Here is a 16,392-nt window from a genome sequence, read left to right on the forward strand (position 1 = left end):
TGGAGGCCTTCAAGGAGAACCGGCAACGTCACAATGCATCTCGGGATGTACTATGACCCACCGAACAACAAAAGCCACACGCTACATTGTGTTACGCCTCTGGAAGTCAAACACCACGTTCTGTGGTATGAAGCGCTTCATCATGCTGGTCTTATTTCCTTCATGTTCGTTGTTTAGACGACGAACATACATTCATGATACCCATATTCCGAGGGAGTTGTCCGTCGCAATGCGTGATGTCATGATCATCATAAGTAGAATTCGAAATGTACCTGCTGGTCATCATTGAAATGCTCGTGCGTGCTGGAAGGAACGATCTCGTCCTACTACATGTGGGAGACTGCTTGTTAGCTATTCACTAATCCATGCTGACTTGTCTTGTCCCGGTCCTCGTTTTTTTATGCTTCTCCGAACGCTTTTGTGATTTCGGAGCCGACAGTAGGGGTGCAAGGTTAATGTGAATGTTATCCTGTCACAGCACAGTCCGGAAGCTGACGAACGCCATGTGCACATGGGCGCCGCAAACTCGAAATTTTCTAATTAACACATGTTCGTGGAGCCTGAGTCATAATAAACACAACCCTGCCTTTGGCCAAGTACTAATGCCACAAGACCAAAGCCTATGTAGGAAATGCGAGTGACCGGACGTGCTTCGCCGAAACCTAGTAGGTCAAAACTTTCAATTTGCACCGCCGAAAAAAACCTGTGTAAAGATCTCAGAAGATTCCAGCTCAGGCTCATTGCGGTGCCATGGGGTGAAGCGGCATCTCCCTTAACCTAAGTTCAAACTTCAAGTTCTCCCTGCCCCTGCCAGGCCCTTATCTACCCCAAACTTTTATCGGTGGGCGTAGGTTTGAAGTCCGATCAGGCGTAGATCTAGGTCCAGAATGTGTCTGGGCACAAGTTAACTCAAGTATGGTCACTTGAATCCGAGTTCTGAGCCCGGGGTCGAGTCGAGCCTCACCGCGGCAGCGCCCGCACCGTTTTCTATGCCATCATGATTAACATCGGTACCATGCGTACCCGCAACGTCCCAAATTCCCTGTCCATCCGACTCTTTCCAAAAGGGCTTTTAATATAAGTATGCTAATACTAATTAGTGCCAGTGGGCGGGTAGGTATCCTCATATACACGTATGCGTAGATCCCGAATTTTTGGGTATGGCCCTAGCACGGGTGTCCATGATAGATTCTGCCCATCGATATGAAATAGCCGTGTCACGTCATGTTTTCGATTTTTGATTCATGATGTCGATTCAGATGCAACCGGTTTCGAGGTAGGAGACTTGTGGGATGGGATGGGACGGGAATACGGTCATGCACGGGCCGGCCGTATCATAGCTATCCGTTCAATATTAATGCGGGGTTCTCTGGGAATGGGCACAGCGCACGGAACAGGCAGTCGTCTAACTCATGAAAGGCAAGGCGTAGAACACTGCACCCTGGAAAACGTCCAGAAGGCAAGCATTATGTATATGTGCCGCGTGCAGTACTTGCTTCCAGCACCCCATACGCAGCACCAACACCACACTCGTGGAGCCAGTAGCTTGAAATGAAGAAGATTCCATCAGATCTCCTTGTAGATCTTGGTGCGTGGTCTTATCATGCATGCCCACAATACGACTCCGTGTCAATAAAATGACTGGATAGAACTGAATCGGGGATTCAGAAAACAGCGACCGCCTGTCGGATGTAATTTTAAAAAGCGATAAGGACAAGGATGGCGTCGACATCAATGCATATGACGATTGCGATTATGAATGGAGTATAGTAATTTTTCATGTGATTACGATTATGACTTGATCGTGTAATCCAGAATCCAGACCCCAGAATAGTCTGAATAGATTAACGTCGTCTAGTTCTGGTAGTCTGGAATTTCGATGTCTCGCGACGTAACCGCCTGCCCAGGTTAGTATGATTGCGTAGATAGCACGTGAAGAGCAAGACACGTACCTGCTAGCTCTTTCTTTTTCGATTTCTCGTCTCTCTACTTCTTCTGCTGTGAGCACCTCGAACCGTGTTCGGAATTCTTCGGCTTCTGTCCATTCGCGCCATACGCTTTGAAGGACTTTCGGGCCTTTTGTACGGCCCCAGCCTAGGCCTAGCCCAGTTTTATCTTTCATGCCTTCGGTTTCTTTGTCGCCGCCGATAACGCCCCATTCGATAGCGTCTTTCTTGTGCTTGATGAGTTCTTCATGGATCGCATGGGCTATGAGCGGCAGCGCCTCTCCCGACAACCCCAGCTCGGTACAGAGCTGCGAGGCAAATGCTTCAGGCGTCAGAGGCGAAAGCAAGTCCCACTCTATATGATCGAGTAAATGATACGTCGCTATCTGCACGTCGATCTGTAAACGTCAATGAGGTAACTAAATTCAACATCATCACCAGGAGAACAAGCGCACGCTTAAAATAACACGACACTCGGGAACCTCTTCGCCCGCTTCAACTGCAACATGTGGATCCAACGATAAGTCGATAGCATTGTCTACGCCTATATCCATGGAAGCGACGCCTTCGTGGTCTTCAATCTGAGCACGAATTTGATTTGCGACTGTTTCTGCCCATGGGACGGTGGGGAGGTCGAGGTCCGCGCAGAATACCTTGGCGAATGATTCGGGTTTTATGAGGGTCTCGTTCAAGTTCCAGACGAAGCAGTCCCGTATTCGAAGGGTATCTGTTTCGAATTCGACACGGATAGGGACCAGAGAGGCGCGTGTTTGTGCTTGTACTTCAAGTAAGTCGGGCGCACTGGAGTATGTGTGTGTACAATGAGGATACTATAGTAGTAGCAGCAGTGGTACGCACGGATATTCATGTGCAGTTGGAGCGACAGGTTTGGCTTTTATAAAGCGGCTTGGAGGAATCAAACCTAAATAGCTCTGATCCAGCTCTCCCTTGTCGTTCTGCATGGGTGTAGGGCGCCGTTGTGGTTGTGGCTGGGGCGTGGACATACCACTACCTGAGTGAAACACGGACATGCCAGTTCCCATTCTCCGGGTCCTCAAAGTTGTCCTCACACCTCCATTACCGACAAAATCAGAGTCATCGGATTCGATAGCACCAGCATCCGGGAACTCGTCTCCTGAGCCTGGTTCTGCGTAGTTGATCATACCTCCACGACGGGTGGAGGCTCTTGTGTTTCCGGCTGCTGCAGAAGGCTGGGTGAGTACGGGTTGGACGAGGAGGGTTGTTCCTGTGCGTAGGCGGGATGGATAAGTGGAGTGGAGAGCTTGTGAGACGACAGGAAGTGGATGACGGGGTGGGTTTGGTGGGAGAGGAGGAGGGACTTGTACAGGTGCTACCGGTTGAGGAGGTGGTTGGTATACTGGAGTAGCGACGATTTGTTGTGTCAGAACTGGTTGTGCAGCACTAGTCTTTGCAGTGCGATGACGAGCACGGGTGCTAGTCTTGTTCGGATTTGTTGTTGACCAAGTGTGAACATTTTTAAGGTAAGCTGAAACGAGTTTGTTCAGTGAGGAATGTATGAGTTAATGAAATCAACCTTTGGATGTTGATTGTTGAGGTGCGGGTGATACATAGTGCTGGAACTGGTTTGTAGGATTATTAGCTGCATTTGAGAGCTGCGTTATAGTTTGTCGCAATTGTAAATCTGTTAAGTTTGTCATATTCGTCGGGTAAGCCGTCGAGGATGCGTCGGTCATCTTAGCAGTTGACCGAACCGTTGTTGAGCGATAGTAGTCTGAACGATTTTAATTGGCTGACTAATAACTCTGGCGCTACTACCTCGTCATTACAACCCTCTCCACTAAAGGGGTTTCAGGGAACTCGACTACCGACTACCAAGCACACAGCTCTATCTTTCAATTGCAACATGTCTCTCACCTCCAACGAGAGCACCCCTACCCTTTTAAATGACTACACATTCAAAACAGATCTTCTCACCATAATGAGTGACACTGCTCCAGAAACAAATGACAAGTTAAAGCATCATGCAAAAGCCATTCTCCAGGAAGTACGATCAACGATGACTTCAATCTATCCATATGGGGTCAGCACATATAGGTTATTGGATGCAATGATTGATGGTTCAGAGCAAGCTGGTTTGTCAACTGGTGTACACTATGCAGCAGCTGCCATCTTAGTGGCCTATCAAAAGGGAGAGGCATCAAACTCCTCTGCCTCTGAGTTGACAAAGTTGGCACATGATTGGTTCTTCTTCCTTCTCTGGCCTTGTATGTCATTTGCTTTGTTCATAAACTGCTGCTCATGATAGCAAAGTCAAAAAGACCTTCAGACCCAGCTACTCTCCACAATCAGAGTTCTCTACTCCCACCCCCCAATCCCATGCTTCCAAAGTCATTGTTGACACTGTGCCTGCAGCATCACAAAATTCTCACTTTCTGGATCTGGTGTGTTGCAACATCTTACCTTGTTCTTGACAAAATGTTCATTTAAAGGTTATTAGCTCACCAGACGAGAAGGTGATAAATGTGCAGTCACTGGAGCTTTGAATACCTTCAATGCACCACATCCCCGTACTCATCGTGAAGCACAGCTCAATGGTGCCCACATCCTCCCAAGATCCATTGTTCAAGAGCATCCAGAAGGCAATGTATGTTCTTCAGCTGTCATGTTATTGTGCCTGTCCAGCTGATTGTTCTGTAGCGCATTGCAGGAACAATTGACATCATAAAGCACTTTACTAACCTTCCTTTGAGCATTATAGATGACATGTCTAGGATGATTGATGACCCATCAAATGGAATGTTGCTTGAGCAGACATTGCGCTATGCTTCTGATTGCTATATGTGCTGCTTAGACTCTACGGTATGGTTGGTTTTTTTGTCATTAAATTTCAGATACTGATGCCCTTGAAAGGATGTCTTGGACAAATATAAAATACACTGGTTTCGCAGTATCCCTTCTGATTTGGAGGATTTCACAGAAGTCCAATTCAAGGATCACTCTCAAACTGGTATTCCGCCTCCCAACCCTATGTTCATTGTGCTCCGTTCTGCCATCTCCCACATCCTAAACCTCAGTGGTGCTTCAGAAGCCATAGACAAGGTTTATGATGCATTTCTAGATGAAAGTCCTATATCACTGCCTGGAAATAGTCTTAGCAAGGAAGAGTGCCTTCTTAGACTCTCACTCATGGACTGATTGTTACAATGACATTAAGTCCCCTATATTCATTTTCCCTTCTGTAACTAAGCAGGCTGTCTGTACTACCTTATTCTTGTTATCTTGTCACTAAGCAGGCTGTCCGCATCAATCTATTTCTGCTATCACTCATCTTTGTTATTTTTGATGTCATCAACATGCCTTGCATGAATGCTTTAGGTACTGCTGTGTATATCCAGCTTACTTACCTCTCTTGGCCTGGTCTGTGCACCTTTCTGATACTATATAAGCACTGTGGATAGTGCTTGTATTCCTCACTTTAATCTACTAGGTTTTGACCTAGAACTTCCTCTCAACTAAGTCTCTAGCGTAGCTGTCTTGACCCACACCCTTGATCTCTCATTTGAGAGAAGACCCCACTTGTCACCCTAGCATCTCACTAGTAGACTTGGAGCCCATTCAGTCACTTTCCCCCATGTTACACAGATACTTTGTTGTTATAGCAGGTATGACTGGACAATCAAAGAACATACCTGCGACATGATCTATACATTGACGAGTAGTAGAGATTCGGACTATCTGACTTTAGAACAGAATGAGTACACTATGGAATGTGCCGAATAAATTTGCGCTCATTGCTCACCTCCTATTGTGCAACAATATTAGTTGTGTCTTGCTTCTGCTCGTATATCTCTCAACAAGAGGTTATGAGCCCTGTCGTGCGCAAAAACCATATCATTATCAATATCAAAATACAGCTAATCTATCAAAATGTCTGATCAATCCTCTGTTGGATCCTCACTCTATCAAATTCCCAAACCTCTAATATTTGTATAGTGGGAATACTGGTTCAGTTCAGGAATTCCCAAACCTCTAATATTTCTATAGTGCGAATTCCCAGCAAGAGAACTAGTTCAGCTTGGAAATTCCCAAACCTCTAATATTTCCCAAGAAGAAGACTAGTTCAGTTCGGGGATTCCCAAACCTCTAATATTTCTATAGTGGGAATTCCCCCAAGAAGACTAGTTCAGTTCGGGAATTCCTAAACCTCTAATATTTCGAGGGAACCTGAGAGTTTGATAGTTCTGTCCTGTCTGTCCTGTCTGTCCTGTCTGGCCTGTCCCATCTGTCCTGTCTGTCCCATCTGTCCGCATTGTCTGGCAAACAATGATCACATTGAAATGTGTCGCTGATAGTCTTGCAGGTATCCCTGGCCTGTCGTTAGAGGTCACATTCATGTTCGCCTCATTGGCGACTGGCCTCAGGCAATACTGTCATTTTAATGCATCAAAACAGGCTAAGTAGCCTAGTTTTGTGATGCATCAAGCTTGCTCATTGTGTGATGCATCATTAATGCATCAGGGATCTGACAGTTATGCATCATCCATCCAGTACATATTTGGGCTGTGCCATCCATGTTTAGCGCTCATCCATCCATATTCAGCGCACTGTACCTATATATACCTTGCTCCCCGGCAATATTTTGCTTCCAGTAGTACCCTGTAGTACCTTGCTCCCAGCAGTACCTTGTTCCTGGTGGTACCTTGCTTACCTACTCAAATCTTCGGTGTCCAGTTACTCAGTATTCAGTTTGGTAGGCCTCTTGCCGTTCCTACTCAAATCCTTTGGTGTCCAGCCACTCAGCATCCATTTTAGTAGGTCTCTTGCTGTCCTAGTTGTCCTTTCATATTAGTAATAGGGTGTCATATCCCATATATTCACGCTTCTCTTCCGGACTTCGGACCCTTAGATCCGGTCCGGTCCGATGCATAGATCCGCGTCCGGTCCGATATCCGATAAGCTTCTTAATTCATTTCCTGTTCATATAACGTTAAACACAGCCTATTCGGTATTTCCTCTTCCCGGTGTCTCGGTTATACTTATTACCGGTATGATTACTGATCCGTTATCCTATGCTTCATTTCCGACTCGCGTTTGATAAGCTTTGCATATGCTTCGTACATAGCCTCGGACCTTTGCTTATTGATCCTTCCGTTATCCTCTTAGTATATAAACCCGTGTATATTTCCTGTAGTACCTCAGTTCGAATATCATCTTAGTTTGTCCTCTTTCTGTCCTCCGGACTTGAGTCTAATCAACTCTTGTCGATCTCTGAGACTTCGGATCGATTCCGATAGTCTACGTCTCCGCCTCTATCTTCGGATAGTCTATACTCTGTCTGTTTCTAGTCCGGATCCGTCCGGATTAGTCTTATACGTGTTTCCGATATCCGGAAGTCATCCGGATATAACTACGAGACCCGTCCGGACCTTCAGACGCGTTATCGTTAGTCTCTGAAATAAGGGACAGTACTTGGGAAAGGGGCACAGCGTACGAGCTGAGGCCGAAGTCCTTCGGATCCGATCCTACAAGAGTACGACCTTAACAGTATATTCGAACTCACACCTTTCCAAGTACACTTACTCATATCATGGCTCCTACTAAAGTAAACCAAGCCGCTCTGCATGCAGTCGGACTCTCATCCAGCCAACGCGATCCAACCTCCATAGTTAACGCCTTCACCAGTTTCTCGCAGCGCCGTGTCTCAAGCGTTCCTGCTCAAAGTATTTCTCAACTCTTGAATCGTCCGCATCCAGTGACTCCTACGCCTACGCGTACTGCCGCTGGAGGACCTCCGGATGATGAAGGACCCGATGATGAAGACCCTCCTAATGATTTCGGAGGTAATCCGGATGATGATCCGGACGATGACGACGAAAATGACGGACTAAACCCACAAGACCGCATCATGCTCCGGCTTTCCGAAGCCATTGACAATCTTGCACGCAACAACCGTCGTCCCATCTCGTCCGAAGATTCCAAAGTCAAGATCCGCGAACCCGATACTTTCGATGGCACTGAGCCTCGGAAGCTTCGTGCATTCTTCGTCCAATGCGAGCTTCATTTCCAAAGCAAACCCAAGTCTTTCTGTACCGGACGGGCTAAAGTCAACTTTGCCCAATCCTACCTTAAGGGTATGGCACTCGAGTGGTTCGAACTGGACCTCCTATCCGACGAGGACGATGATCGTCCGGATTGGATGGATGATTACTCCGCGTTCATGTTAGAATTACAAACCAATTTCGGACCTCACGATCCATCTGGTGACGCGGAACAACAACTCGAACAACTTCACATGCGTGACGGACAACACATTAATAAATATGTTGTTGAGTTTCAGCGTCTTGCTTCACAAGTCCGTGGCTGGGGTGACGGTGCCCTAAGACGCCAATTCTATAACGGACTTCCGGCTCGTATCAAAGATGAAATCAGTCGCATGGGTAAGCCTTCTACCCTTTCCGAATACAAGACCCTTGCCCAGACTATCGACGCACGATACTGGGAACGGAAGGGAGAAGTTGCCCGTGAAACCAAACCCACCACCTCCAATCCACTTAAGCAACCCACTTCGGACCGGACGAATTCCAACCCGTCCGGATCCGCGAGATTCAAATCCGACAAACCTGCTACTTCCGCATCCTCCTCTGCCTCTAAAGCTCCGGACCTTACCTCCAAGTTAGGAAAGGACGGAAAGCTCACGTCCGAAGAATGTAAAAGACGGATGGATAATAAACTCTGTCTATTCTGCGGCGGACCCGGCCATTCGGCTTGGGAATGCACCAAGTCTACTTCGCGCGCTGCCAAAGGCCGTGCTGCAGTAGTCACTCCGGAAGACAAACCGGAGGCTTCGGATGAAGCAAAAAAATAGTCCGCAACCCTCCTGACTCCGCACGGGATGAGGGTTGCGTTGACTCTACCTGTGCAACGGAGCTACGTCTCAACGCTGTTTCTCTTTCCGATCCGAACTCTCTATGTCCATACATTTCTCTTCCTACTTTTCCTGATATTTCCTCGTTTCCTTCTCTAATAGATTGTGGTTCCTCACATTGTTTTATAGACTCTGATTTCGTCCGAAAAAATAAAATCCCTACATATCTGATACCTCCGCTTTCTCTCCGTTTGTTTGATGGTACTTGTAATAATATGATTTCCGAAGCTATAGATTTGCCCATTCGTTTTCCGTCCGGTGTAGTCACCTCCGATACGTTTTACGTTACTCCGTTGGATTCTTCTTGTTTTATCGTTCTAGGATATAGCTGGCTCACCCTACACAATCCGTTGATTGACTGGGTTTCGGGCAGCATCGATTTCCGAACGACTTCTCATGGAATGCCTTCGACACCTCCGACATCGCTTCCGTCTCCGGATACCCCTCCTCCGATGGAAGATTTACCTCCTCCGACTACATCCGGGACCTCCGCTGATAAAACCATCCCCAATATTTCCTTGATAAATGCAGTTGCCTTTTGCTGGGCCTGCAAATTGGAAGGATCGGAACAGTTCAGCATCTACCTTCGTCCGACCGGTGTAGACCTCCGGTCCGCTACCCTTTCGTCTGATCCTCCGGACCTATCCGGAATTCCTCCGGAATATCATGAATTTTTGGATGTGTTCGATAAAGGCAAAGCTAGCCAACTTCCTCCTCATCGTCCCTACGATCTCAAAATCGAGTTAGAGGAAGGAACTAGTCCGCCCCTCGGAACCATTTATTCTCTATCTGCAGTTGAGCTCGCAGCCCTCCGGAAGTTTCTTGATGAAAACATTTCCTCCGGACTCCTCCGTTCCTCATCCTCTCCTCACGGAGCTCCCGTCCTGTTCGTCAAGAAAAAGGATGGCTCCCTTCGCCTCTGTGTAGATTTCCGTGGACTTAACCAGATTACCAAGAAAGACTGATATCCGTTACCCCTCATTACCGACCTTCTAGACTCTCCGAGCCGCGCTAAAGTATATACCAAAATCGACCTCCAATCCGCTTATCACCTTGTCCGGGTAGCGGAAGGAGACGAATGGAAGACTGCTTTCCGAACGCGCTATGGCTCTTATGAATGGTTGGTGATGCCGGAAGGTCTCACTAACGCTCCGGCCGCATTCCAACGCTTTGTCAATAGCGTGTTTGCTGATATGCTGGATGTATGCGTTATCGTATATCTGGACGACATCCTCATCTATTCCCAAGACCTTGCATCCCATAAGGAACATGTCCGAGAAGTTCTCCTCCATCTCCGAAAACATCGACTCTATGCTAAACCCGAAAAATGCGCGTTCCACACCACATCCGTTGAATACCTTGGTTACCTCCTATCTCCGGACGGCTTGACCATGTCGTCCGAGAAGGTCCAGGCCATTGTCGATTGGCCGGAACCTCGGAAAGTTAAGGATATTCAATCCTTCCTTGGATTCACAAATTTCTATCGTCGATTCATTTTCAATTACTCGGATATCGTAGTTCCGCTCACCCATCTTACCCGCAAGGGGGTTACTTGGGACTTTTCCGATGATTGTCGGAAGTCTTTTGAAACACTCAAGAAAGCTTTCACGTCCGCTCCGGTGCTTATGCACTGGATTCCGAATGTTCCGATAGTCGTAGAAACCGACGCCTCTGATTACGCTATAGCCGGTATACTTTCCATAGTATGTCCGGACTCAGAGCTTCGTCCGGTAGCCTTTTATTCTCGGACGCTTACCGCTCCGGAACTCAACTACGACACTCACAATAAGGAACTTCTAGCCATCCATGAAGCTTTTCGGACGTGGCGACATTACCTTGAAGGCTCTGCCGAGCCGATAGACGTTGTCACGGACCACAAGAACCTTGAGTACTTCTCTACCACAAAACTCCTCTCTCGCCGTCAGGCCCGCTGGTCGGAATTCCTCCATCAGTTCAATCTTGTCATCCGTTTCCGTCCCGGAAAACTCGGAGCTAAACCGGATTCCCTTACTAGACGCTGGGACGTCTACCCTAAAGAGGGGGATAAGGACTACGCTCGAGTTAACCCTCATAATTTCCGTCCGGTATTCACTTCGGAACAGTTAGCTTCGTCCCTACAAGCCTCAACCTTAGCAACTCCGGTTCTTAGGGCAGCCGTTCTGATAGATATCGACCAGCTCCGGAAAGACATCCTGACCGCACTTCCCAATGACCCTATCGCGTCCAATCATCTTCCGGAACCTTCGGATCCGAGATGGACGGTAGACAATAGTGGTTTCCTCCGCTGCGACAACCGTATATATGTTCCGGAATCCAATAACCTCCGACTTCGCGTCCTCCGAAATACTCATGATCACCCCTTGTCCGGACATTTCAGTCAAAATTGAACACTAGACCTCATCCGACACGAGTATACTTGGCCAGGAATACGTACTTATGTCAAGGACTATGTCAAGTCCTGTACTACCTGTGGCCGAGCTAAGGTTCCGAGACATAAACCATACGGATTGCTAAAGCAGTTACCCATACCGGAAAAACCTTGGAATTCCATCTCCATGGATTTCATAGAGCATCTTCCGGATTCATCTGGCTTTACAGCCATCCTCGTCGTAATAGACCGTCTATCGAAACAAGCCATATTCATCCCCACCCACGACACCATTACCTCTCCGGACCTCGCTCACCTGTTCGTCCTCCACGTGTTTTCCAAGCACGGAGTTCCATCCCATGTCACTTCGGACTGAGGGACAGCATTCGTATCGCATTTCTTCCGGTCCTTAGGAAAAGTGTTAGATATGGTCCTCCACTTCACGTCCGGATATCATCCGGAAGGAGATGGACAAACCGAACGAGCCAACCAAACCCTAGAACAATATCTCCGGATATACTGCAACTATCAGCAGGATAACTGGTCGGAACTACTTCCTTTGGCAGAATTCGCTTATAACAACGCTCCGAGTGCCACTACCGGAGTATCACCCTTCTTTGCCAATAAGGGATATCATCCGAACCTGTCCGTTCATCTGGAACGTGATCTCTCCTCCGCCCGCGCACGAGACTATGCAGTAGACCTTGACGAACTACATCAGTTCCTCCGAGAAGAAATGGCCCACGCACAAGAAAGATATCAAGGTCCTGCGGACGCCAAACAGAAACCCGCTCTGGATCTGAAAATCGGAGATCCGGTCTTCGTCAAAGCAAAATACTTCTGTTCCACCCGTCCGTCCAAGAAACTCTCGGAAAAGAACTTAGGTCCGTTCGAAATCATAGCTCGTCCGGGTACACACTCCTTCACCATCTGACTTCCGATTCCATGCGCTCCGTACATCCAGTTTTCCATGTCTCGCAATTAGAACCAGCATCCTTGAACACTATTCCTAATCGTATCCAACCACCCCCGCCTCCGATCAAAGTCGACGGAGAACCCGAATATGAGATATCCGAAATCCTAGACTCCAAGTTAGACCGTCGGAGAAGACAATGTCAACTCCTATACCTCGTCCGATGGTCCGGATATGAAGGAACGGACGAGGAAACTTCATGGTTGCTTGCAACGGAGCTCGGAAACACATCCGAACTAGTATCAGACTTCCACTCAGCATATCCGAACAAACCCGGTCCTATTCAACTTTGAAGTACATGATGTGTATACAGATATAAGTACATTTAAGGAAGAAACAGAAACGGACCAGAAAATCCTACATTTCCATAGACCCATCCGCCTCTCCGGATCCGCCATCTTCACTTCCGGACGCCTTATCCATCACTTCATCCTCCGGATCCGGATCCGAAGTCGTCCGAAAACCCCTTCCGGATGTGTCCGAATAGCATGGCTTGAAATTCCCTCTGCTGCTGAAGGAACAACTCAATTCCAGAACTCATCCGGTCCGCTGCAGCCCTACTGCCTTCCGCTGCCTGAATGCTCCTCTCCAAAAGTGCGTTCGTCCCAGCCAGTTCCGACACTATATTGTTGGCCGCGGCCACCCAAGCCTGGTCATCATATTCTTCCTCCATCTCTTCCGGATCTTCCGGAGTCGGACTCTTCTGGCGTTTCTTACCTTTGCCCTTCGGAGATGGAGATCCGGCAGCATGTTTTCTCTTCTTGCCCTTGGACACCTTGACAGTTCCGGGTTCCGGGACATGTAGCCTTGTCCTTCCGGCAGATATCGCAAGACTTGATCTATCCGGACGTCAAAAACCCGGATCCGAAATATCCGGACGACTCACCTGAGCGTTGCCCTCTGCATCCGTCCAAAGACAAGTCCGTCCCCTGTTAGCACAACGCGCGCAGGATCCGTCCCTTTCCGCAGACATAGCACGAGTCTTTCCATCCGTTAGAGAAATCCACCATATCCATCCGAAACTCACCATTTCCGCTACTATTTCCTTGCGTCTTTTCTCCTCCGCTGCTACAAGACTCTCAGCCTCCTTAATCTTCCGCAATTCCTCCTGTTTCCGTTCCGCCTCCTGACGTTTCCGATTCTCTTCTTCTTCCATCCGAGCCAATTTCCGCGTCCGCTATTTGCTGTTGAAGCTCCAGAAGTTTCTGCTTAGCAGTTTCTGAGATCCGGAGGTGTTGCCAGACATATCCGATAGAGCGTTATAGAGTGAAAAAGTGGGAAAGGAAGAATCATCCTGGACATCCGACCTTGTGTATATCTGTCCGATTCCGAACTCAGAAACTCCCCCCATCGACTTCTCCATCATCTCATTAATTTCGTCCGGTCCGACCGATGCTTCTTGTGCCTCTAGGGATCGGCCCTAAGGGGGGGATACTGTCATATCCCATATATTCACACTTCTCTTCTGGACTTCGGACCTTAGATCCGGTCCGGTCCGATGCATAGATCCGCGTCCGGTCCGATATCCGATAAGCTTCTTAATTCATTTCCTGTTCATATAATGTTAAACACAGCCTATTCGGTATTTCCTCTTCCCGGTGTCTCGGTTATACTTATTACCGGTATGATTACTGATCCGTTATCCTATGCTTCATTTCCGACTCGTGTTTGATAAGCTTTGCATATGCTTCGTACATAGCCTCGGACCTTTGCTTATTGATCCTTCCGTTATCCTCTTAGTATATAAACCCATGTATATTTCCTGTAGTACCTCAGTTCGAATATCATCTTAGTTTGTCCTCTTTCTGTCCTCCGGACTTGAGTCTAAACAACTCTTGTCATCTCTGAGACTTCGGATCGATTCTGATAGTCTACGTCTCCGCCTCTATCTTCATATAGTCTATACTCTGTTTGTTTCTAGTCCGGATCCGTCCGGATTAGTCTTATACGCTGTCTTGTTACTTGAGGGTCTTATATGTTTTCGTGTAAAATGCAGTGACACCACAACTACACTTTGATAAGACAAAAGCTGCCAACTCCTCAAGTACACGGTCAACGGATTTTCTACTTCTCGGTTGATAACGTGCTGTTCGTTGGAGGCAAGACTATACAGTCGGTCGTTTGGTTGAAGCGATGGACTGCTGAAATAAGATAGACAATGACTAGTATAGGTAAAATCCTATGAGAGTCACTGAAATATATTGAAGAAGGTAATGGACAGTGATATAAGAAACTATCCTAAATGAGTAGGCTGAACACAAAGATACTTCAAGCTGGAAGGATGTGAGAACCTATGACTAAGCTGGACCTCAGGCTGTGGCTGAAAGGTCTTGCAAACAAAAGATGGGAATGCTGACTAAGCTTTTCCCAGACAAATCCTTGCTGATGTAATCACAACAAGAATACAACAGATCTAGACCACCTAAGGACTAGATAACTAAATACAAGTGATTAGACTAGCTGGAGTCTAACAATAGTGAGTAAATACAAGACTAAGATTACCTAATCTTAGTGTAGACTAACTGAGGGAAATACTGGTCCCTTGCACTTCCTGTGACAGACAGGTGAAGTGGGAATTCTCCTCTGTGAGAGACAGATAAAGTGGAAAATCTCCTTCTATTCAGTGGAGAAGAGGCCCTCCTTTTATACATTTGGCGTGGGAAAGATACCTAGGTGCCAAATGAATATCTGGAATATCCTGCTCCACTTATTTGTAATCAAATATTACATGTATACTATTAAAATAAAAATAGAACTGACTCAGTCCGATCGATCTGATCACCAATATGCAAATAGTGGTGCTAGACGACAAATTGAGCAGAGAAAGAGAGTTCATGAGTCATCAGATTTGACTAAGCTTGATCTTGCCAATTTCTGAATAATCACATGTGAACTCATTATGTAAGTTTTTCCCTAGAAGAGAAAACTAACATGATGAACGTAAACAACTCATAAATATGAAACATGGATAAACAATTGCAATCATAGACCAATGAAAAAGATTATGTAAGAAACACAGTCTTCAGACATTCAGCAAACAAAATTAAACCAGATCCTAATACAAATTACTCAAGTCTTTCTGCTTCTTTTCTTCAACTTCCTATATATCGCCTCTAAGCAAGCCTCCCATGGACAAAGCTAATAGGCTTGATTGCTGTAGGCTTTTATATATATATATATATGAATATGTCCATGTATGATATCCATATCATGCATGACAACGCGTTTCCGATATCCGGAAGTCATCCGGATATAACTACGAGACTCGTCCGGACCTTCGGACGCGTTATCGTTAAGTCTTTGAAATAAGGGACAGTACTTGGGAAAGGGGCACAGCATACGAGCTGAGGCCGAAGTCCTTCAGATCCAATCCTACGAGAGTACGACCTTAACATCATCAAGGCACGATCTTCTGCGCAATGAAAACAGCTTTTTAAGGATGTCCAGACCCGTCCTCCGAGTACGAGCCTTGTCACCTCTCAGCTTTTGCTTGATATGCCTGTCCGCTGGTCATCAACCTATGTTATGCTCAACCGTGTGGAGAAGATGAAACCTGTATGTGCTATGAGCTTGACACTGACATGACATTAATGTTTCATCAGTTTGTCAACACTTTTGTATATGAACTTGGTGTTCGAGAGCCTAACCTTGCAAAGCGTGCAAAAATTGACCAGTTGAGGCTCAATAATGATGAGTGGAAATGAGTGGAGCTATTCACATCTCTTCTTGCAGTGTGTTATGTGCTGATATGTCTCTCTTGTCACTGACTGTTTGCTCAGCATGCTGATAATGTACAGCAGAGTTTCTCGTCTGATAAAGGCTCAACCCTTCAGCTTGCATTGCCAGCTCTCAAAGCCTTGCATAAGGCTTGGATGTCTCATTCTGAGAGTTCAAAGTATGAGCCCTTTCATACAGCCTTGAATGCAGCTGTTGAAAAGATCTGTGGGTACTATGAGCGAACTGCAGACAATGATGCATATATCATGGCTATGTGTATGTGCTTGTTAGAACACTATTGCCTTATATTCACTCTTGTTGTTAATAGTGCTTGACCCATCACAGAAGGACTCACATATTAAGCACTTCTGGGGTAAAGAAACACATATTGATGCTCTCCGTGAGGCTGAGAGAATGGTGAGTTTGTCTTCTTGTTGAGAATGAGATGTTTACATAGGTGCAGTTCAAGGAAAGACATATC

At 46.7% G+C, this 16,392-nt stretch overlaps 3 protein-coding genes across 3 annotated transcripts; 2 read left to right on the forward strand and 1 right to left on the reverse strand.

Annotated features, from left to right (window-relative positions):
• Nucleotides 1-1,844: 1,844 nt before the first annotated feature.
• On the reverse strand, nt 1,845-3,661 carry HD556DRAFT_1249487 (uncharacterized protein; the record flags this gene model as incomplete). The annotated part of the gene is made up of 5 exons (XM_041298852.1): nt 1,845-1,899; nt 1,953-2,344; nt 2,402-2,747; nt 2,805-3,324; nt 3,502-3,661. The coding sequence occupies 5 exons, from the start codon at nt 3,659-3,661 to the stop codon at nt 1,845-1,847; spliced, it is 1,473 nt and encodes a 490-aa protein (XP_041153151.1).
• A 28-nt stretch (nt 3,662-3,689) lies between these two features.
• Nucleotides 3,690-5,104, forward strand: HD556DRAFT_1531486 (uncharacterized protein; the record flags this gene model as incomplete). The annotated part of the gene is made up of 6 exons (XM_041309496.1): nt 3,690-4,192; nt 4,239-4,369; nt 4,426-4,572; nt 4,626-4,787; nt 4,839-5,027; nt 5,084-5,104. The coding sequence occupies exons 1-6, from the start codon at nt 3,832-3,834 to the stop codon at nt 5,102-5,104; spliced, it is 1,011 nt and encodes a 336-aa protein (XP_041153152.1). The 5' UTR covers nt 3,690-3,831.
• A 10,585-nt stretch (nt 5,105-15,689) lies between these two features.
• HD556DRAFT_1314120 (uncharacterized protein) lies at nt 15,690-16,328 on the forward strand (the record flags this gene model as incomplete). The annotated part of the gene is made up of 3 exons (XM_041300884.1): nt 15,690-15,749; nt 15,974-16,187; nt 16,240-16,328. Coding segments are annotated over 3 exons (363 nt in total), but the record flags the coding sequence as incomplete, so codon positions are not given.
• Nucleotides 16,329-16,392: the final 64 nt, after the last annotated feature.

This window comes from Suillus plorans (assembly GCF_016647745.1).
Source record: "Suillus plorans strain S12 chromosome Unknown HD556scaffold_106, whole genome shotgun sequence".
Classification (NCBI taxonomy): domain Eukaryota; kingdom Fungi; phylum Basidiomycota; class Agaricomycetes; order Boletales; family Suillaceae; genus Suillus; species Suillus plorans.